Below are 20878 nucleotides of genomic sequence, written 5' to 3' on the forward strand. Positions count from 1 at the left end.
TGAGCCCGGGCCGGGCACCTCGAACGTGAGGCCTCGGCAGCGGGGCTGGCAGCCGGCGCCGCGGAGAAACCGGCCCCGACGGAGGGGGCAGGACGGGGGGTGCAGGACGGGGGGTGCCGCAGCGCCCTGGCACTGGCCCTGCTGCAGGGGCACGGGGCTCTCTCCCTGCACTGCGGGGGCTGCAACCCCGTTACCTGCAGCCCGGCTCCAACCCATCCCCGGGGGAAGGAGCACAGACACCCAGGGGGGTAAGAGCAGACAGAACTGGGAGAGAAAAGGAGACCAGAGAGCTGATCAATCTTTTGGCAGAACTGACAACACCAAACCTTCAGAAATTACGACATGGGCTCGAAAGTAAGTTCAGTTCTGTTTCTTCGCTGCCTTCAGATCCTCTTTTCAGCCTCCTTTCCCAGGCAGAAAAACACTTCCTTTGCAAAAAAAAACAGCTGAGGCTGGTACAGCACTGCATCAGTCTCACAACACAGGCTTCAAGGAGGAAAGTACGCAAAACAAAACCGCAAATGCTGCAGTTTGACCAGGCTGGGGAGTGTGAGTGCCCAGACTGGGCTCAGGCCTAGAGGTTGGAGAGCCTCTGGGGAGCCGGGGTCCACGCAGGAGAGGAACCCCGCGACAGGGCTCATTGTTTCCCCTGCGACATGCACACACCCACTCTTGCGTGGGAGCCAGGACCTCTGAGGTGCCAGACGTGCAAAGCCACAGAGAAGCCACTGCCCGGGTACACCACCTGCCGCAGGAGGGACATGCCGTGCTCCGCTGCTGCCGCTGCAGCCTCTGCCAGCCCAGGGCACGGCCGCAGGGCTCTGCGCCCAGGCTGCGGTGCTGCTAACGGGGAGGCTGTGCATGCCGTCCCTCCCTTCCCTACCCTGGCTGCTCACGCACATCCTACATCAGCCTGCTTGTGTCACGGCAAAGCACCGTGCTGCCCCATGCCACCCCGGCTCCAGCACTGCCAGCTTCCACAGCTCACTGCCCAGGACCAGGCCTGGCTGTTGGCTAACGGCTTGTGATGAGTTCCCGCATGGCACATGGATTGATGAGGCGTCAGAGGAGCAGGGCAGGAGGAAGCAGCGTGCAGCACTAGCTACAGCAAGGGAGCTCTGCATAGGTTGGTTGTAAAACTCTCTGTCTTGATTTTACTGCCTTTGGTAAAGCTTGGTAAATATTTCTGGGACAGGCAGCTCCTTGTCTGGTTTTAATTACCTGGGCAAATTTTCCTAAGGATTATATTGACCTCAAATATGTCAACATTTATTGAGGCTGTGTTCCTGAGGCTTTTCCCATTAGATGCTAATGGATTCTGGCTAATAGTCAAGCCGGATTGACCACCGGAGGGTGCCCTGGCCAGCTCCAGGATACCACAAGTACCTGGGGAGAGGGCTGGGGAGGGTTATACCAACTTCGTGAAGCCAAATACAAAAATCGCCATGGCCCCAATCCAAAGAGATCAGGGAACATGCTTGAGCAATTGCATTCCTAACTATCTGCTTCTCTGGGCATGATTCACTCCAAGTCGCGGCTGTATTTACGCGTGAGACTTCAAGCAAAGGTTGCTTTCTCTTGGGACTGTTCCCTCCCTGCGGGAAAGAGGAGTCTAGCATCCATGCTCAGCACAGTGGCCACTTGCCACCACTGTGCCGGAAAGCCACGTCACGCTGGTTGTTTTGAAATAGCTTCCCCCAGCCCAGCGGTGGGCAGCCAGGGGTGCCTCCGGGTGCCTCTGCCCACCCGTGTGCGTCTCGTGTGGTTGTGCCACCCAAGGTTGGACGGAGGCGTGTGCTCCCCTTCCTTTCGGTGTGCCCCCCACCGCCTGCCAGCCCCAGGCCTGCGCACGCAGGGACGCCCCTCTGATGGCTCAGCTCCGCGTGGCTGGGCGGTGGTTTCGGTTGTGCGTGCATGGGTGTGCACCAGGCGCACTCCAGCCTCTGTGCCTGCACACCTGCGTAGGGGAATGGCCCCCACTGTTGTCCCTGGCTCTCCACACCCAGTCTGCCGCCCTGCCAGCTCCTCCGGCGGGACAGCGTGTCCCTGCCGCGTGTCCCTGGGTTGCCCTGGCAGCGGATGGCCCCGCAGCCTCCCCATGTACCAGCTCCCTGCTCCCGCTACCCGCCTGGCTCCTGCTGCCCTGGCCACGCAGCAAGGTCTGCACCCTGCTGAAGAACGGCAGCGCACCCAGGAAACACCTGCTCACTCACAGGTATTTGGGGTTAATTCCATCCTGAGCAGAGACAGCAGTTTAAAATCCTCTCCCTTCCTTCCTCTCCTATTTTATAAAGAAGATCCAAAGGCAGCTGCAGTCCCCAGGGAAAAACTCGCAGTGCTGAGCAGGAGGGTGTGCCAGAGAGGAGAGCCAGGGCAGGGAGGGAGGAAGACGCCAGGCTCGTTTCAAGCTGTGACCTGGGACAGTTTCCCTCCACACCAGGTCCCCATTTCCCCACAGCCCAGCTGGATCCATACTGGGACTGCCACTCTGGGACATGAGTGGGACAGGGTTCAGCCTACCTCATCGGAGCCATGTCCTACAGTCCTGCAGCCAAACAGGACAAGTTCAGTGCTGGGGAGCGGGGCCAGCCCTGGACTAATCCAGCACCGCGCTGGGCACAGGACGCATTCGATCCACTCTGTCACGGGAATGAGACGGTCACCTGCTGCAAGGTAGAGGAGGGTTTGGGGCCACAACCTGCCTTCATTGCAGACAGTTGCTACAATAGCAAGGGATTATCTTGAAGGCGTCTTGAGCAACTGAGGTCTATACTAGCAGCCAGGACAGGTGCTGGCAGGACAGCAATCCTGGCAGAGAGAGACATGGCAGCTCCACGACACCGGGTCTTGCTTCCTAGGGAAGGAGAAGCCTTTTCCTCCATGTGCTAGGAAGGCCCAGGCCTCCTCTTGCTCCCCCAAACAATCACTGGTTGCTGAGAGGGAGCGCTGCTATCACGTTGCAGGAGGATGCCTCTGAAGAACAAAGGGAAAGGGAAGAAAGGAGTGAAGCAGCGGAAGAGAAATACATCGGGTAAGTCTGGGGTCTTGTCTCCCTACAGCCAGCAGGAATGTGCCTCTCCTGTTCCGCCCCTGCTGCTTCCCGGCCCCAGCAAGGGCAGGCATCGGGGGCGCTGCTGGAACCGGGAGCCCAGGATTGCTCTGGGGCCCTCTGGGATAGTCTGGCTGCTGCTTCCACATCTTCCCCAGCCCTGCTCACCCTACACCAGGGCAGCAGCCCAGTTATGCCTGATGGATACTGGAGACAAGAGGTCCAGGGCCTTGCCCAAAGCACCCTGCACCCTACTGCACCCTCCAACCCAGCAGGATCCAGGGGGGGATCAAAGAGAGTGGCTCTACCAGGCCCCAGCCTCTCCTACATGCCTCTGAAAGTGCAAGCATGCACCAGGCTGGGGCAGGGTTTTGGAAGGAATCCCCAAGGCTCTATGCACCGTGTCTACCGCCCCGTCTTCAGAGCAGAATCCCAGCCCTCAGTCCCCAATGAGCACACATCTCTCCAGGGCAGCTGCTTCAAGTAAAACCTGCTACACCCTGACTTTCTGACAGGTGCCTGCACAAATACTGCCCTGGTGCTGGCGTTTGAGCCGGAGGTAGGGCTCAGCCAAGATTTCCTGGGGCAAACATCCCAAGGCAGGTTTCCCCTGGGCCAAGCCCCTTTAAAGACCTGCTCTTGACTGTCCCTTCCTTCTCCCCCTCTGGCTGCAGAAAGCCAAGCTGAGCACAAGTACCAGAAAGCAGCACTGGATGTTGAAATGCCAAAAGAGCACCTGGGTAAGGTTGGGAGAAGCCAGGGGCTGGGGCAAGTGAGGGATGACTGCTGCCCTGCATGCACTCCCTAGGGATTAGCCCTTCCCAGTGGCAAGGCATGCCGGAGGAGGGCATACAGCCTCCCTTGCATGTGGGCTCCAGCCCCAGGGACTGCCTGTGCTGTCCCAAGAGTCCCTGGCATGCAGCACATCAGCTGCTTGCAGAGGCCAGAGAAAGAGAGGAACAATGCTGAAAGCAGATGGGAGGTGGTAGGGATGCTGTGGTAGGGCACCCCCGTGGAACTGCTTCCTGAGCACAACCCTGGGCTGTAGCAAAGGGGAAGTTCATTGCTATGAGATTCACTCTGGTTTAGGCCGGGCTTGGGGCCAGGCAGGGGCTGAGAAAGTGTTCACATCCCTTGGCTCTGTGAGCAGAGAAGGGCTAGGAATAAGTCACTGCTGGACCGAGGGGGTACCAGGCATGGAATGACCATCCAGTGTGGTTTGGGTGGTGCCCTTTGCCTGTGCTTCGGCCAGGGTTGTGGTGTGGGTCACCTGTCAGGAAGCGTGTTGTCCCCATGGCAGTCCTGTGCCAGGTCCCTGGAGGGACACGATCTGCCAGGCAAAAGCTGACAATGAAGGGCTCAAGCGGAGGCTGTGGGATTTGGAAAAGGCGCTGGAGCAGGCCCAGGAAGACAAGCGAGACTTTGGTGAAGGTGAGCGCAGAGGTGGGAGGGGCCAGTGGGACAGATGCAAGGTAAGACCCAAGCTTACCTCATCACCTCTCCCTTTAGCCTCGAGTGCTCAGCGCCAAACCACCCTGCTGTTGGCTAACCCTGCTCCCTCCCGTGCTGTCAGCACACAAAGACTCTGGACATGGACTTGTTGCACCCCAGATGCCTGTACTCAGCACAGGCAAGGGAGACCACAGAGGCAGAGAGTTCCCTGTCTACAAAACTCACTGCTTCACTGTTTCCGTTAGTGCTCAAGAAGGGGCTGATTTTAGCAGAGGTAAAACCTCCGCCAGAGGTTTGCGGTCTTTGCCACATGCAAAACTCCCTGCTCAGTTTTGCTCTCCCACGCTCAACAGAGATAAAACTTTCCCTCCAGGGTTCCCTCCTGCCCCCGCCAGTGTTGTCACAGCTCTGCCAGGCAGGGAGAGGGTGCATGCACGGCTGCTTCTGGCCTGTCACCCTGCAAGGGGAGCCCTCAGGTCAGGCCTTGCTGGAGCCCCTGCCTGGTCACAGGTGCTGGGATCTGAGCACAGGGACCTCCTGCTTGTCCCTCCTACAGTCACCACGTTTGTCCTCTTCTCGCCTCCCTGGTTCCCAGAGATGGCCTGGCAGTACCAGGAGCTGCAGAAGCAGCCAGCAGCCCACGGCCAGCGCTTAGAGGTGAAGGTGAAGAGCCTGCAGGAGCAGCTCGGTACGGCCCCTCGGCACGCCTGCCCCTTGCTGGTGGGTGGGGATGGGGTTCGCTCCGGGGCAGCTTTTGGGAGGAGCGAGGGGAGATGGGAGTCCTTCACCCTGTGCTGTCAGCAGCTGAGGACAAAGCCTGACCCCATTCCTAATGCATCCCTGACCTTGAGAGATACCAACTGCAAAGGGGATGTTGTGATTCCACCCCTGTCCCAGAGCCCTCTGCCACCCCAGGGGTGAGGGGATGGGGCAGGGGCTGGGATGCACTGCTGAGTCACGGTCCTCCCTGTAACGTCACCCACACGAACAGCAGCGTGCATGTGTCTTTTATTCACACCCCGAATGGGTGACACAGGAACAGTGCTGTGATGGGTGGTGGACGCTCGCTGCCCACAAGTTCACAGGGAGGATGAGAGGAGGAGTGCAAGAGAAATGTCCATGCAGGGGCAGACCCGAGCCCACAGCCTGAGAGGTAGGGGGTTCCTCCAGCGCCCCATCAGCATCCGCTGCTCCCTTTCCCCTTCACACAGCAGTCTGAAGGCCAGCCCCGGGCTGAGCCAAGCCTCAGGCTCCCCAGTCCCCTGGGCCATGGTGTAGAGGGCAGTGACAGAGCCTGGAGCTGGACAAGGGCTTCAGTGCAATGTCCCTTAAATACCCCCGGCTGCAGCTGGGCAGGCAAAGACACAGGTCTGTCTTCAGGTTACAAGAAGCCACCGCTTTGGTTAATAAAAGCTTGGACTCAGTCTCAGTGGAGATGAGTCTCTGGAAGGTGCGATGCTGAGAGCCCCATTGTGGGCATGGAGACACAACAGCCGGGCATGCAGTGGCCATGCTGGGCAGCGCTGTGCGCTCCGGGGAGCCAGGCAGGGAGCACCTCTGAGCGGGAGGTGGTCAGGGTCAAGGTGCTGTGTGGAGGAGCCTGGCCAGAGGCAGGGGCTCCTGGGCCTCTAGAACGCCTGGCGCAGCCTCCTCTGCTCCTCCTGGCGTGGGCTCTGCAGGGACACAGCGGGGGCATTGTGGGCAGCACACATCTACCCTCCCCACCACATTCCACCCTTGTCCCATAGCAGGTTGAGGGGTCTTTCTGCCTGGCCCCTGTGGTCAGAGGAACCATGCAGCCCCCTCCTGCCAGCATCACAGGTGCCAGGGAAATACTGGGACAGGCAGGGCAGGAGGGTGCCAGGACTCAGAGCAGTGCCAGGCTGTGAACAGCACTGCTGAGATGGCTTACCTGTGTGATCCCAATACTGTTGGCAGCAGCTACCAGCCAGAATCCAGGTCTCTTTGGTCCCACCTCAATGTGACAGAGTCCAGGGGAGCCACTAAGAGAGGGCAGGGAGGGTGTGTGGGAGCCTAAGGCAGGGTCACTATCCTCAAAGAATAGCAGAGGGGACAGCCCGATCTGGAAGAGCAGAAGAGGGATAGCTGTACAGCTCCTGGCGCCCCATGGCAAGCCAGGTCCCCTGGGGACACCCTCACTGTGCAGGCCTGGTGGCAAGACACCCATCCCATCATCCAGCCTCGCAGCACCCCAGAGCTCCCCAGCCAGGGCGAGACCATGCTGAGTCCCCAAAACCTACCGACTGGTAGAACTCATCGCCAGCGGGGTCAATGACCAGCAGCGTGACCTGGTCATCATGGGCACGGATCCTGAGCACTGTCTGCTGGTGGTCCAGCCCCTCGATGCTCTCGCCATTCACAGCCAGGAGACGGTCCCCTTCCCTCATCCCTGCCTGCTCGGCCGGCAGCCCCGCATCCACGTCCCACAGGAACTGGCCTGCCACAGCAGGACAGAGGGAGGGTGGGGAGATGCTCCCAGAGGCATTCAGGCAGAGGGGAACTGGCACTGCTGAGCCCCGGGCGCAGGTGGGGATATTCCTGACCCTCAGACACGCCTCGCTCGGGTACAGACTGCCCCCCTCAGCCCCCTCACCTGTGGTCCCTGAGCTGCAGTCATCCTCCTTGAGCAGAAACCCGTAGCCAGCCGGACCCTTCACCACGTGCAGCTCCCGGACCTTGAAGGGGAGCCAGGAGGTGTCTGCCAAGGCAGCCGTGACCCGCAGGCCCCGCAGGCGGTAGAACTCCTCCACGGCACTGGTTGCCACCAGCAGCGTCACCTTGCTGCCGCTCTGCTTTAGCTGGATGGGAAACGCAGGGCTCTTGGTGACATTGCTGGCCCTGGTCCCCCACCCACCCGCGCCGGGAGCACGCACCTTTCTGGTGAGCTGCGCGTGCGAGTAGCTCCTCACACTGGCCCCGTTCAGCTCCAGGAGCCAGGAGCCTGGTGGCACCCCTGCTCTCTCCGCTGGCCCATCCTGCTGCACTGACAGCTGGAAGGTGCCCTTGGTGCCTGCAGAGAGGGGAAGAGGCACTCTGGCGTGAGGCGGGGCTGTGTCAAGGAGCCTCGCGGCACTGGCATCCCGCTGCCTGCTTTACCTTCTGGACCTGACACGCCAAAGCCAAAACCGCTTTTGTCCCGCATGACGTGGCAGAGACGCGGGCGCATGTCAGCTGGCAGCATCTGGGACAGGTCCCTGCCCAGGGCTTTGGCGGCTTCGTAGGAGTCACCGTCCAGCACCGCCAGTAGGACCTGGTTCCCGCTGGCCTTGATCTTCTGCACCACCTGGAAGGGCTGAGGCTGTGAACCCAAGGCTGGGCACCCCTCTAACCCTGTGGGATCGGGGCCCCAGGGAGCAGCAGGGCCCTGTACCCTCTGTGCCCCTGGCCCAGGAGGACTCGAGGGTTCCCACAGCCCCAGGGTGCTCCCAGCTTACCCTGCGGTGGTCCATGTGGTCCACGAAGTGGCCATTGACCTGGAGGAGCCGGTCCCCGTCCTGCAGCCCCCGGCGCTGGGCCAGACCCCCCAGCTCAACCTGCCGGATGACGTGGCCCTGGCAGCCCAGTTCCTCATGGAGGCAGAAGCCGAAGGTCTCCGTGTTGCTCTTGCTCAGGAGATAGAAGCGGGGCTCCCCCACACCCTCGCCATCTGCATGGGGACCCAGCCCGTAAGCAGGGCCCTGCAGGGATCCTAACACGAGCTCTCTACCCCATCCTGGGGTCTCCCCATCCCCTCTGCCTCATGCGTTCACCTCCTCACAGCTCCCCGGCATGAGAGCCCAGGACCCCAGTGATGCCCAGCTGCCAGGACCCCATGCTGACACACGGATGCCCTGGAGAGTTAAGGGTATTTACCCATGTCCTCAGTCAGCGACAAGGCAGGGTTGTCGATCCCATCTTTGGGGTTAAATTCAAATTTTCTGAAATTATAAAGGGCAGGAGAGGCCATGTTAGTGCACCAGCACGGCCTTCCCCCTGCCCTCCCCAGGTGAGCCCCATTCCTCCCAGAAAGAGCCACAGCTCCAGTGCCTCCTCTTCCCTGGGGAAAGCCCAGGAGGGGATCCCCCTCTTGGACTGTCCCCCACATCTCTCCTGAGCTAACAACTCAGGGAAGACCTTGCCAGGGCAGGCAGCTGGGGCTGGCAGCCGTAACTCCCATCACCTCGGCTGAGGATGTGCCCTAGCGCACAGCTCGGCTGTGGGACCACAAGCCCCGGGAAGTCCCTGGCCAGGGGGAGCTCAGCACTTACACGATGGACTTCTTGTCACCCTCGAGCCCTGCAGAAGGAGAGGAGAGGTCAGTGCAGGAGGCGGTGGGCTGGGAGCAGACCCCACGCTCTCCAGCACTCAGGGCTCGCTCATCTGCAGGCTGAGCTTGCCATGCCGGGTGAGGGGGGTTTGCCGAGTCCATGCAGCCCCGCAGCCCCAGCCTGTGCCCGGGCAGAGCTCAGCCCTTGGCCCCGCCACCAGTGTCCTCTTGCGTTTCAAAGCAGCGGGACAGCTGCTCCTTGGGTCCAACGGGCACCCGCTGCTGCCGAGGCCAGCAAGGTCCTCAACACCAGGGGCAAAGTAGGGCCAGGCGGCTGCATGCAGAGGAAGGAGTCCTGGGGGCTTACAGGGCTTTTGCGAGACTGATGAGAGGGCTCACCAGGGCCCCCAGAAAGCTGGCCTGAGCCTGGAGATGGAGATGGAGGCCTTTCCCTGAGCACCTCTCCATAAAACCCCTCCCCACCTCTTCCAGCACAAGGACCCCCAAACCCAAGTGCCTCCACAACGTCCATCCGCATTTTCCTGGATGCCTCCGGCTCCTTCCCGTGGCCTGCCTGGGCTCTGACACTGCCTTACTCCAGGCAGAAGCAGGGCCTGGAGGCCTGCGTGTGGTGAAGGGTCCCCGGAGGACGAAGCCCCACTGCCCCGGCACGTACCTTTTGTTTGCTTCATGGCTGCAGGGAATGCGAGAGGGAGCAAGGTACAGGGTGAAGTGGCAGGGAAGCCGCTGTCCCCGCCTCTTCCAAGACGCCCCAGGTTTAATAGTTAAACAGCCCCGACGTCTCCCCTGCCCTGCCAGGGCACTGCCAGCCCTCGCCCAGCTGGGAGCAGGGCCTGGGACACCCGGCTTGGGAAGATCCTGGTGTCCCAGCTTCCAGTCGCCCCCAAAGGCAGCCCACGGTGGGGAAGACCTACTGGTTTGTCAGGGGTCGGAGCAGAAGGGGGCTGCCCCATCCTGTCCCCGTGAGATGGGAAGGGCCAGAGCCCTCCACTCCAGCTGCTGGAGGGACGGCTGCACCAGCACCTCCCGCATTCCTCCCCAGGAAGGGCCCAGAAAGGAGATCAAGCCTTGGCACTAGCATGTTTCAGTGGAAACAAAACAGTGCACTTTAATGCTACCAAAGTTTTCACGAGCAAAACCCCCTGAGTCCCACCCCTCTGCCACTGCTGTGGCTTGCGGCCAGGCCAGCAGTGGCTCCAGCGCAGGGGCTGGGTCTCTACAAGCCCAGAAGAACAAGTCCCGTTTGCTCCTGGCCTGGTTTTCTGTATAGTTCTCCCATACTTCAGCCTCGCCCGCAGATGAGGGCTGAGCCTCACATACCCAGCACCTTTGACAGCCTTGGAAGCACCCAGCCACTGGGCATCGCCACACGGACAAGGGCACAGGGGATGTGCTGCTGGGGCACGCTCCAGGGCTTCCTCCCCAGCAGCACTGCTCCTTCCCTGGCCCGGTGGGCGGACGGCAGGTTAGAGGGTCTCGTGCCGTAGTTCCCCCAGCATCTTCTTGACCTCGCTCTCGACTCGTAGGAACTTGGCTTTCCTCCAGGGGTTGGCAGTCTGTCTCCGGCTGCTCTCCAGGTCCTGCAGGATGAGGGTGAGGTGCTGTCGAACCCGCTCGCGGTCCCAGAAAGGCAGGTTCCTCTGCACCACGTTCAGGATATTGGACCAGTAGTCGGAGACATCGGTGCCTGCTGTAAGGAAGACCAGTGCCCTGACGCCATCCCGGTCCATGCGCAGGCTGTGAAGCGCCCGCTTGCCCTCCTCACTGATGTCGTTGAAGTACAGGCTGCAGGTTGAGAGAAAAGGAGCAGAAGACACTGTGAGGGCTGGGGGGAAGGATGCAGAGGTAGATGGGGGCTCCTTGCTCACTGCCACAGGGAGGGACACGGGGTCAGAGGCATCGCCTGCAGGAGGGAGGAGATGGGACAGAGTGAACTCACTGCACTTTGTCCAGCGTCGCGTGCTTTTTGGCCACCTCCACCACCTGCAAGGCGGCTGCGTCCGTCAGGGAGTTGTAGCCCAGGTTCAGCTCCTGGAGGTGCCTGTTCTCAGCCAGGTGCTGAGCGATGACCTCGGCGCCCCGGTCCCCCAGCGCGGTGTGCAGCAGGGACAAATGGGTCAGCGAGCGGTTGCCTGCTAGTGCCTCAGCCAGGTATTGTGCCCCCTGCTCGCCCACGGGGTTATTTGCCAGCCTATGGACAGAGAAGCTTGACAATGCCAAGGCTGGGCGGGGGACCCAGGGCCAAGGCACATGCTGGGCAGCAGAGACAGTTTCATGCACGGCCAGAGGCAGTACTCACCGCAGGTTGCTCACCACACACTTGTCATGCAGGAGCAGGTCACGGATTTCCTTGCAGGCGTCAGAGCCCAGGCTGTTGAGCTGCAGACTGATGCAGAGGGAGACATGGGGGTGGCAGGGCCACAGTGGCTGTTACCTGTGGGGCTGGCAGCCCTGCTCTCTCCATCTTCCCTGGCCCTCCCCATCACCACGCTACCTGGGCTCCCCAGGCAAGGCCACACAAGGCTTCCTCTCCAAAAGGGAGCACGCTGAAAGCGCACCAGAGCTCGGGTAGCATCAGCCAGCAGAGCCAGCACCAGCAAGAGCAAGGCGGGGGGGTGCAGGGTCCGCAGAGGGTGGGCGCAGAGCTGAGGAGGGATCAGGAACCCCCCCAAGCCCTCCTGAGCATCTGGAGGAAGGCAGCGCTGCACAGCCCCGCTGCACAGCCGGGTCCATCTCTGCCGAGCACGGCTCGCCACCCCCTGGGCGACAGGGAGACTGCAGTGCCACAAGCGGACTGGAACGGAGCCCAGCCCTGCGCGCAGCCCAGCCTCCCACCCTTGGGCTGCGAGCCTCCTGCCCGGAGTTTGCAGCGGCAGAGCTCCCCGGGGGCCCGAGCAAAGGGGGGGACCTGGGTGTGCCAGGGGGGCTGGCAGCCCAGCCTAGGGCACCAGCTGCAGAGAGCGGCCCAAAGAGACCTCGGGGAGGACGTGTCGGGACTGCAAATCCCAGCACGCAGCGCCCAGCGAGGCCGCTCGAGGAGTGTTGCATGTTGGAAGCTGTAGTCCCCTAAACCCGCACCGAGAATCACCAAGGGGATGCAGGCCCTTGGCTGCCTCCGCCACGCTCCAGCTCCTAGTGCATCCCTGGGGTGGGCAGAGGTGAGGGACAGCCCAAAGTCTGAGCACTGCCCAAGGGCACAAGAAGGTGGCACTTACTGGAGAGCTTTGCATCGCAGCAGGACAGGGAAGAGGATCCTCAGGCTGCTTGTGTCAAGGTTACAGGAGGTCAGGTTCAGCTCCTCTACCTCGTGGCACGTGGCGCCCATGACAGACGCCAGGACACAGCACTTGAGAGGGGTCATCTTGACGGATGAGAGGTTCACAGTCCGGAGGGAGCGGATGGCCTCAGCTGTAAAGCGCTCGTTCTGGAACTCATGCAGGAAGAAGAGGTAGTCCATGAGCTCAGAGGGGGGTAGCCCCTTTCGGCTGTTCCTGATGACTGTCTTTTTCATGGCCTTGGCGATCTCAAAGGCTGCCAGGTTCTTGATGGAGCAGCCCAGCTGCTCCAGGATGGCACGGTTACGGCGGGACAGTATCCCACCCATGAAAATGGGGAAGAGCTCAAAGACCTCATCATCAGGGGCCTCATCAGGGTGGTGCATGGGGCCCTCCACGCCCAGGATGCTGGAATTGATCTGGTCCAAGACATCATCGTTGTAGTAGTCCTCCTCTTTGAACAGCTCCACTGCCATGGTGTGGGCAATAGCATCCCGTTCCTTACCACTCAGCCGGGAAAAGTAGCGAGGGAAGATTTTGAGCAGGTTGAAGAGCACGGGCAGGAAGCGCAAGGGCAGCACCTTGGAGATGATGTTCAGAACGACGGCGACATCTTCGCTCACCTTCCCAATGACCTCTGACAGCTCTTTCCCCACTCTCTGTGCCAGGGTCTTCTTCTCGCCCAGCACCACATGCAGGGCTGCCAGGTACTCCTGCATAGCAGGGATGGTGAAGACAAAGGTGTGCTCTTTGCCTGGCTGCACACATGGAGTGAGGAAGAAGCGGAATACGTCTCTGCGGAAGACCTCCAGGAGGTTGAGCTCGCTTTCAGTCTTCATCTCCACCTCAAAGCACTGCTGCAGGTCATCCTCTGAGAAGCAGGTCTTGCGGGACATCACTCCTTCGTAGGCCAGCTTGCCCACCGTCTTGGCCACGTACTTCATCATGGAGATTTTGGTGGGGTCGGTGCTGTCCAGCACCTCCCCACTGAAGTTGAGCCTCAGGAAGCTGGTGTAGATGCCAGTCAGAGTCTGGCTGGGAGGCGCCGTCCTGGTGAAGTAGAGGAAGTGCAGAGTGGTGCACACCAGCCAGCAGTAAGAGGGCAAGAAGCAAGCAGCAGCTATTTGGTCATGGCGCTCCAAGTTCCTTGACAACATCTCCACCAAGTTTTCCTTCTCGCCTGAACTGCTACCTGCACTGCCCTCCCCGCTGCAGCCAGGCTGGCTGAGACGCATCTGGAAGTACAGCTTCTGCAGGTTGGTGTCAGAGAAGCCGCAGATCTCGGCATAGCGGCCCACATACTTGCCAGGGATCCGGCGCACCGCTGATGGGCACGTGGTGACAATGATGCTGGCCTGGAAGCAGAGGGCTGGGTGAGTTCGGAGGTGTTCCCTCTGTGACTTTGATCTAAGCTCAGCAGGGTCCCAAGGGCATAACCCACACAAGGATCGCATCACCCAAGGGCTGGGGTTCAAGAAGCTGCTGCCCAAAGGATGCTGGTTCACATCTGGCCCAGGCAGAGGGGACAGAAGAGCTTTCCCCATCCCCTGCCAGACATACATTGAGTCTGGAAGACCGCAGCCCAGCAGACTGCCGCCTTTGCCTTACCAGGCCTCCCCAAAGATCCCAGAGAGACAAACCAGTGACATGAGACCACCTTGGTGAGTCCCTGCAGGAACGGAGCTGCCTGGTCGCTCACAGCCAAGCCGGACTACAAGCACTTAGCACGATGGCCATGCCTGCAGTGCCCCAGGGCTCACACCCAGCCCTTCTCCAGCATGAAGGAGCTGGAGAGAGACACTGACCTCTGGCAGGAGGTATTTTCGCAGCAGGTTGACCACGATGGCAGAGGGAGGCACCGGCTCAGTGGGGTCACAGCACAGCTCCGTTCCAGCCAGACTGAAGTCCAAGTTGAGGCGCTCCAGGCCATTGAGGATGAAAAGCACCTTGAGGTTGGAAGCGCCCAGCATAGGCACCACGTCCCGGAGGTGCTGGTACTTCTTGGTTATGAGGCGCCGCAGGGAGATGGGGGCATGGCTATGGGACAGGTCCTCACAGGAGAAGGGGATGACCAGCTCAAAGCGGGGTAGGCGACCATGGCACCAGTCCACCACCATCTTCTTGATGAGGGTGCTCTTCCCCGTGCCCACAGTGCCGTACAGCACCACATTCTTCACCTGCCGCCCACAGGCATCCACATCAAAAAGGTTCTGGAGGCTGATAACCTGGCTGCAGGGCTGCTGGAGCTGGTTCTGGATGGTTAGGTCAGGCGAGGGCTTCAGGACCTCCTCCAGGGAGCTCTCCCGGATCACTGGGTCCACGTGGACGGCGTCCAGCGAGAAGGAAGGGCCGAACTGCCTCTCTTCATTGGGCTGGTGGCTGAACCATGCAGACAGGCTCTTCTGGTGTTTCTTGATGGCATCTGGAAAGAGGAAGGTGCTTGACAAGACAAAGGCTTCTCACTGGCAGGGGAATGGGGAAGTTGCTTGCCCCAAGCCACTGCAGTGAGGTGGCTGCAGAGAGGAGGACAGACCGCAGTTGTTGGTAACCCTCACGCTGCCCAGGACAGCAGCTGCCTCCAACCTGCTGTGTAGGACCCTCTATCCTCTTCAGCAGAGGGCTGCAAGCTTACCAGAAGTGGCCACATTCCTCAGATGGGACAGGCCATGGCGAGAGGAGCTGGGCTGGGCAGAGCGCTCCTGGGACCCTCTCTGGTAGCGAGCACAGCCCCTGCAAGAGAAGGGAGAGTGTCACGAGGAGGGCAGGAGCCAGCAGCTCCAAGCCCTTCCTGGGGCAGGGGGGTCAGACCACGAGCGAATGCTGTGGGAAGTGCTGGGTAGGGCCAGCAGACCCCTTCTTTCCCCTGCACCAAGAGAGAGCTCAGGGCCGGGGCCAGGGCAGGGCTGGGAACTGGAGGCAGGTCAGCAAGCCACGCGCTGTGCATCCCCAGCAAACCTGCGGCAAAGCAGAGAATTCAGAGCAGTCAGGGAGCTGCATCTGGGTTATTTTCTAGGTGGAGGCAAAGCAGTGTCTCTGCCCGCAGAGCCCCGACGGTCCCAAGGCAGCCAGCTCAACCACCCAGGTCCTGTGGCAAACGGCCACAGGGCAGAATGGGCCAGGCCCCAGCTGCGTGACACTGTACCTGGGGAGGGAGATGCCACTTGCACAAAGGATCTTCCTGAGAAAGAAGCTGCCTGCAGTGCCTTGAGGGGAAGAACACACACGGTCAGGGGTGTCCTCCTCCAGCCCAACAGAAATAACACCACTGAGCTCACTGGCCTCACGCCTTGTTGGTGTGACCCACAGAGTGCACAGGCACGGGAGGGATGTCCACCGGGGACAGGGCTTTTCCCTGGGGTCGGATCCACAGGCACAGAGCCCAGCTCACCTGGCACCGGAGCAGCACACAGATACACACTTTGGGTCCCCCTGCTCCCTGGCAGATGTGTCCAAGTGCCCCAGGACAGGCAGCTCTGGCATTGCACGGCCCGCAACATCCTTCACCTGAAAGAGAGGGGACAGCCCGTGAGGCAGGCTGGCTGAGGCTGTACCTACGCCCACCCCAGCCCGGGGATGCCTGAATCAGGGATGACCCACTCCAACACCTGACCCTGCAAACCCCCCGACCCCGGGGAGCCGCGGGGGCCGGCTGGGAGGGTGGCTGGAGCAGAGCTGAGCTGCCAGAAGCATGTCCCACCTCAGACACCATTCACAGGCATCGCAGCCGCTGGGTTGCAGCCAAGAGGGCAGCAAAGCAGGGCCCCAAGGAGGGACCCACACTGCCAGGCAAGCCTGCCTGCCCCCCAAACCCACCACCAAACCCCAGGGCCCCAGCTGGGACCAGCCACCTAATTCACTGGGGGCACAAGGAACAGGGGACAAGCTCCCTGTTGGCAGCTAAAAGTCGCTGGTCTAGACTAAATCACCATAAGCCAGAGAACAGAAGTGCTGGGGAGGGAGCAGGCTTCCTCCTCTCAGGCTTAAGGGCTTGACATTTCAGGGCTTGACATTAGAACAAACCAACTGCCCTCCCCAAACTGCCATGAACTCCTGTAAAACCAGGTGGTGGGGCTGGGAGAGAGGAGGCAGCAGGGAAAGACTTAGGAAAGGCAGAAAACAAAGGTGATCCCATATCCACACGCGTGGTGCTTTCCCCCCGTCCAGCACCGGCGTGCCCTGGGGCTGCCCCGCGGCGGCCGGCCCTGCCAAGCTGCGCTGGCCGGCGGCGGGCATCCCTCGCTGTGTCCTTGGCAGCGGCTGAGCCTGCCAGGCCCGGGGGGCTGCAGCACGCAGGGACGCCAGGCACAGCCCAGGGCAAGCAGCCGGGGAGGCTGCAGCAGCAGGCGGGGGGCACAGGCTGGCAGGGGGCTGCGGGGGCTCAGCTGGTCCCTCGGCACTGCAACACATCCAGCCTGGCACAGAGTGATTTTTTTTTCTGCTCCCCAGGGCCGCGGCGCAGCTCTGCCCTGCCCAGCCTCACCTGCCCCGACACGGTCCAGTCTGGCAGAACCGGCTGTGCTGGTGCTGGTTCAGGCTCCTGCCCCAGCTCAGCAGGATGATCCTTCAGGAGCAGAGCCTGCACTTACAGCCCCCAAATCCTGAGAAACTGAGGCACTAGGTGGGTGTAAGTAAACCCCAGAAAGCAGGAAGGGACAGGGTACAAATCTCTCTGTATTTGGCCTCCCCCAGGAGACGGCGAGCAGGGCGGCAGCTCGCTTACACCCCCCACAGCTCGAGCTTTTTGCAGTCTGTCATCGTGTCATCCAGCTAGAGAAACTGAGGCACGAGGGCAGGGGCAGCGGAGCTGACCTTGAACCTGGGTGTCTTGGCCTCGAGGGACTTCGCAGAAAGAGAACACCGATGCGTCCCGTTCCTGGCTCCCGGCTCCTTTCCGTCACCCTCTACCAGCCCAGGGCAGAGTCCCCGCGCCACCCACCCGCTGCGCCCCCCCCGGGGAGCCCTCGGTTACCGCGGCCTCCTGCCTCCCTGCTTCCGTGTGCGGCGGCCGAGGCCCCGGCGGTTCAGGGACCTGGAGCCCAGGGCAAGGGTGAGCCTGGCGCCGAGCGAGGCGGGAGCGATGGCCGTGCCGAAAGCGGCGGCTTCACCTCCAGCAGGACTCGTGGCCAGGGAGGCCGAGCCCACGGCTCCCCCCGCTCGTGCTGTCTGGTGTTGAACCCGTGGGGACGGCGGAGGAGAGTCCGGTGCTGCTCAGCTGCCTCCTTCCATCCTCGTCCCAGGAAGGGGTTTCTCTCCGAGGCGGCTGTTTTGCAGCTGCAACTTCCTGCGACGCCGGCCTGTCTCGTCCCGCCCTGCGCGCGGTGGCTGCCAGCTCCGCCGAGAGCGTGGGGAGAGCGGCCACAGCCCCGCTTCTCGGCCAGGGCAGGCACGAGGCGAGGAAAAACACCTGCCCCCCCCAAACACAGGGACACACGCGGTGCGACGAGGTGGGCCTGGGGTCTTCCCAGCAAGTGCTGCACGTGGGGGCTTCCTCCGGACACGTCTGGTGGCTCTGCATCCCCAGCTCGTGCCCAGACGTGCGACAGGAGCCCGCAAGGACAAGACTCACACCGGAGTGAACCCCCCCCCGCGCTCAGCTACCCCCACCTCACACAGGTGCAGGGAGCAGGACAACAGTCCCACAGAGAAAAGAGCCCGGAGGACGTGCCTGCCCCCAGCAACGTGCAGCCCCGTGTCCCCCCCAGCGCCCACCTCCACGCCCCGACACGGGCTGGCTGTGGCTGTCCCTGCGTGCGTGCATCTCCCCTCGCACGCGTGCCCTCCGGCTGCTCAGGGAGGGGAGGCGTCCAGGCAGTACACTATAAATATAAGTTTTATTGATGTGCGAAACCCGACAAGTACAGCTGGCATCTCAGAAAGACTGAAACAAGCCGCAACATCTCCGCCTGCCCAACAGCTCCTGGGGCCCTCTGGACACTGGCGAGCACCGGCAGGAGCTGGGACTCGGACACCCTGTTCCTGCGGGGCACTTACCTGTGCGTGGAGAGCCAGCGGGGCCCTGCCAGCAGCCCCATGCTCCCCCCAGAGCCCGGGAGAGCTCTACCTCCGCCCTGCCTGGTTCCTGCCAGGCTGCGGCTGTGGGCAGCGATGTCCTGGCCCTGCTTCGCAGCCTCCTCCCAGCAAGGCAGAACAACCCAGGCAAATGCCACCCACACGTGGTTACCACAGCAGAGCTACGGCTGTGCGAGCAGACCCCCTTGGCCTCTGAGCCATTATCTGCGTCATATTTTGGCAAACAGTCCCAGGAAGAAAGCAGCTCCCCTCTGGTCACGAGGAAGCATGGGTGTCGACAGCTGCACCTCTGCACAGTGCACCCCTGCCCCGTATCACACATGCACCCCCCCCATACAACCTCCTGCACATACAGAGATGGCAAAGGCTGGAAAACCCCAAGGTCCAGCGCAGCAGGGACACACACAGAGATCCCAGGCAGCCACAGGAGTTTCTGTGGCAGAGAGGGGCAGGACAAATGGTGCCCACACACAGCGAGAAGGAAACACTGTTTTATTGCCTGATTTTGAGAGGGGTGAAACCCTGGGAGAAGCCCCGTCCCTGCCCTGTTCCATCTCCCCTCCAGCAAACCCCAGCACCAGCTGAGGGATGATGCATTTGCTCTTCTTGTGCGTGTGACAAAGGTGGCCCGGACGTGCTGGAGGTGAGAGGCCGTACGCCTGCTTGCCTGCCTGCATCCACAGCACGCCCGAGGGACAGGCAGTACCTGATACACTGTGCCTGTGGGCTTAAGGAGCCAGGCTAAGGGGCTGAAGCAGTTTTAGATGGGTTGAGACTCAACTGGTGCTCCCAGGGAGCTGGAGCCACGGCCTGAACCACATCCTCATCCACTCAAAGTGCATTGCAAGGGAAGGCAGGGGGCAGGAGGGGAGAGGAGGTGTGGGGGAAGAAGCCTGCTCTCCTCCATCACACTCCTCCTGATTATCCAGACGCGTTCCCTGGGGGGATTCCTGCAGCCAGGAGCACCCACAGCCCCACTCCCCTGCTCTGATAAAGTGCATCCTCGCTGCCGTGTGCCAGCCTGGCACGTGGGTGCTCCCCAAAGCAAGACCCAGCCTGGGCATCCCCGGCCCCACACTACAAAACAAACAGTGTTATTGCCAAGGGGTCCCGCAGCCCGGCGCGGTGCCCGTCTTGCCCTCAGGAGACTGTCCTGGAGAGGTGCCCGCTAGTCACGGGGCTGGAGCAGCCGAGCCTTGCTCCACTAAGGGCTCCCCAGAGCAGGGCTGCTGCACTTCATCCTTCCGCCATGCCAGGGCAGAGACAACCCCTCTTGCCCTGCTCCTGCAGGGCAGGGGAGCACCTGGGAGGGAAAGGGCAACAAATCCTGAGTGCTTGGCCCAGCCATGCCAGCCTGCGGGGCTCAGTGCAAACGTGCTCAGTCCTTTGCATTTTTCTGTGCCTTCCACCCTCCCGGGTGTTGTCCTTGCCAAGAGGAAAGGGGCAGCGGGTAGCTCCCTTTGGGCACCTCAGTTGGCTCCTCTGGCACTGCTCGCCTGCGGCAGGGGCTGCCAGAGCCAGGCCCTCTGTGCCACAGGGTGCCCAGATCCCTCCTCATCACAGCCCCTTTGTACCAACACATTCACTTGCTGACCCCACTGGGAGTGCTGGTGCCCTCCTCTGGGGTACCCCCGGCCCCCCACTGCCCTGACCCCCACTCCCCAGCGCCCTTGCCCAGCTCAGGGACACAGCCATCCTCCATGTCCAGGGCTCGCCCTGGCCCTCTGCCCCGCAGGGGCTGTGTACCTGGTCACACACCTGAGAATCCCCACGCTCACTGGCACAGGAGGCCCCGGCTCTGCTGAACCGTCCTGGAGATCCCGGGGTGCTGCCAACTGCCCCCTCCCAGACAGGCTGGTCTGAGCAGCCACCTGCGGAGCCACCTGCCCCAGCAGTCTCCCTCCGGCCACGCCAAGCTCAGGCAGCTTGTCCCATGGGGTTTCTCTGCAAGCAGCAGAGGCTGGCCAGCCAAGGCTTCTGTTGCAGCATCCCTGGGGCAGGGGGACGGACACGGGCAGTGGCAGTCACGGGTCCCTGCTGGTAACCCCCTCTGCTCCACACGTGGGCCATCGCTGGTCCGTCTCGTCCTGGTCCTTCTGGGAGTGGCGGTGGTGCTGGCTGCGATGGCACGGGGCTGTCCCAGGAGGCACCGTGGGCCGGGCGCAGGCACAGCAGGACCCAGCGCTGGGGATGGCAGTGCCTCCCGTCTGCAGGAGGCAGGACGAGGGCCCCCGCTGCCAGGAGCTGCACAAAGCTACACCACGGGCACCTCCTGCCATCGTGGTATCCATCCAGGGAAAAACCCCCAGCCCAGCAGTGCACGCTCTGCGCTAGGCTAGGCTTAACTAGCCACAGCCCAAGAGCAGGACGGAAGCGGGGCGTTGGTCCCAGCAGCCCCACAGACAGCGAGGTGGAGAAGGGTGACAGCCCACAGCTCCAGCGACCCCCCGGCTCTCTGCCCATCCATCCGCCTCGTGACAGAGCAGACACTGGGACCATTCCCCACTCAGCCATGCCCCTGTGGCTGCAGTTGCCAGCGTCGTGCCCAGGGGGCTGCAGCCCCCCAAACTGGCACAGCTCCCTTGCAGACCGTGGCACGGGGCTGGCAGTGAAGACAGATCCAGGAGCCAAGGGGAATTTTTTAGGGACGGCGGTAAGTCAGGCAAGAGTCCCTGGGAAAAACCCCAGTGCTCTTCGTGAAAAGGGCACGAGGGCACGTCCTGCTTCCAGACCCTCTGCGCAGGAGAGCCCCACGGCTACGAGCTCCTCGCAGCGATGCTGTCC

The 20878-nt window shown here is 61.9% G+C and overlaps 3 protein-coding genes across 10 annotated transcripts in view; all 3 read right to left on the reverse strand.

The window, feature by feature from the left end:
* CBL (Cbl proto-oncogene) overlaps nucleotides 1-13834 on the reverse strand; it is a 58287-nt gene extending 44453 nt beyond the window's left edge. The window contains exons 1-2 of the mRNA XM_026863669.1: nucleotides 13827-13834; nucleotides 13310-13314 (exon numbers count right to left, since the gene is read on the reverse strand). The gene's annotated coding sequence lies outside the window, so the exon portion shown is untranslated. The remainder of the gene's footprint in view (nucleotides 1-13309; nucleotides 13315-13826) is intronic.
* On the reverse strand, nucleotides 5493-10209 carry PDZD3 (PDZ domain containing 3). Of its 3 annotated transcripts, none has more exons than XM_026863674.1 (10): nucleotides 10110-10209; nucleotides 8770-8797; nucleotides 8375-8439; nucleotides 7957-8168; nucleotides 7619-7805; nucleotides 7396-7532; nucleotides 7116-7320; nucleotides 6763-6959; nucleotides 6414-6584; nucleotides 5493-6174 (listed from the first exon to the last, which is right to left on the reverse strand). In XM_026863674.1, exons 1-10 carry the CDS (start codon nucleotides 10150-10152, stop codon nucleotides 6130-6132), a joined length of 1290 nt encoding a protein of 429 aa, XP_026719475.1. In that variant the 5' UTR covers nucleotides 10153-10209; the 3' UTR covers nucleotides 5493-6129. The 3 variants fall into 3 exon arrangements, with proteins under 3 accessions (XP_026719475.1, XP_026719476.1, XP_026719474.1); XM_026863675.1 differs by lacking the exon at nucleotides 10110-10209 and adding an exon at nucleotides 9445-9529; XM_026863673.1 differs by lacking the exon at nucleotides 10110-10209 and having other exon boundaries at nucleotides 8770-8954.
* NLRX1 (NLR family member X1) lies at nucleotides 10225-17363 on the reverse strand. 6 transcript variants are annotated; one of them, XM_026863664.1, is made up of 10 exons: nucleotides 17170-17363; nucleotides 16545-16670; nucleotides 15453-15568; nucleotides 15207-15267; nucleotides 14697-14794; nucleotides 13870-14486; nucleotides 12005-13419; nucleotides 11089-11175; nucleotides 10729-10980; nucleotides 10225-10574 (listed from the first exon to the last, which is right to left on the reverse strand). In XM_026863664.1, the coding sequence occupies exons 3-10, from the start codon at nucleotides 15559-15561 to the stop codon at nucleotides 10256-10258; spliced, it is 2958 nt and encodes a 985-aa protein (XP_026719465.1). In that variant the 5' UTR covers nucleotides 15562-15568; nucleotides 16545-16670; nucleotides 17170-17363; the 3' UTR covers nucleotides 10225-10255. The 6 variants fall into 6 exon arrangements, with proteins under 6 accessions (XP_026719465.1, XP_026719464.1, XP_026719468.1 ...); XM_026863663.1 differs by lacking the exon at nucleotides 16545-16670; XM_026863667.1 differs by lacking the exon at nucleotides 15207-15267.
* Between the last annotated feature and the right edge of the window lie 3515 nt (nucleotides 17364-20878).

The sequence above is a fragment of the Athene cunicularia genome (assembly GCF_003259725.1).
Source record: "Athene cunicularia isolate RWA chromosome 24 unlocalized genomic scaffold, athCun1 chr24_part1, whole genome shotgun sequence".
In the NCBI taxonomy this organism is placed as follows: Eukaryota; Metazoa; Chordata; class Aves; order Strigiformes; family Strigidae; genus Athene; species Athene cunicularia.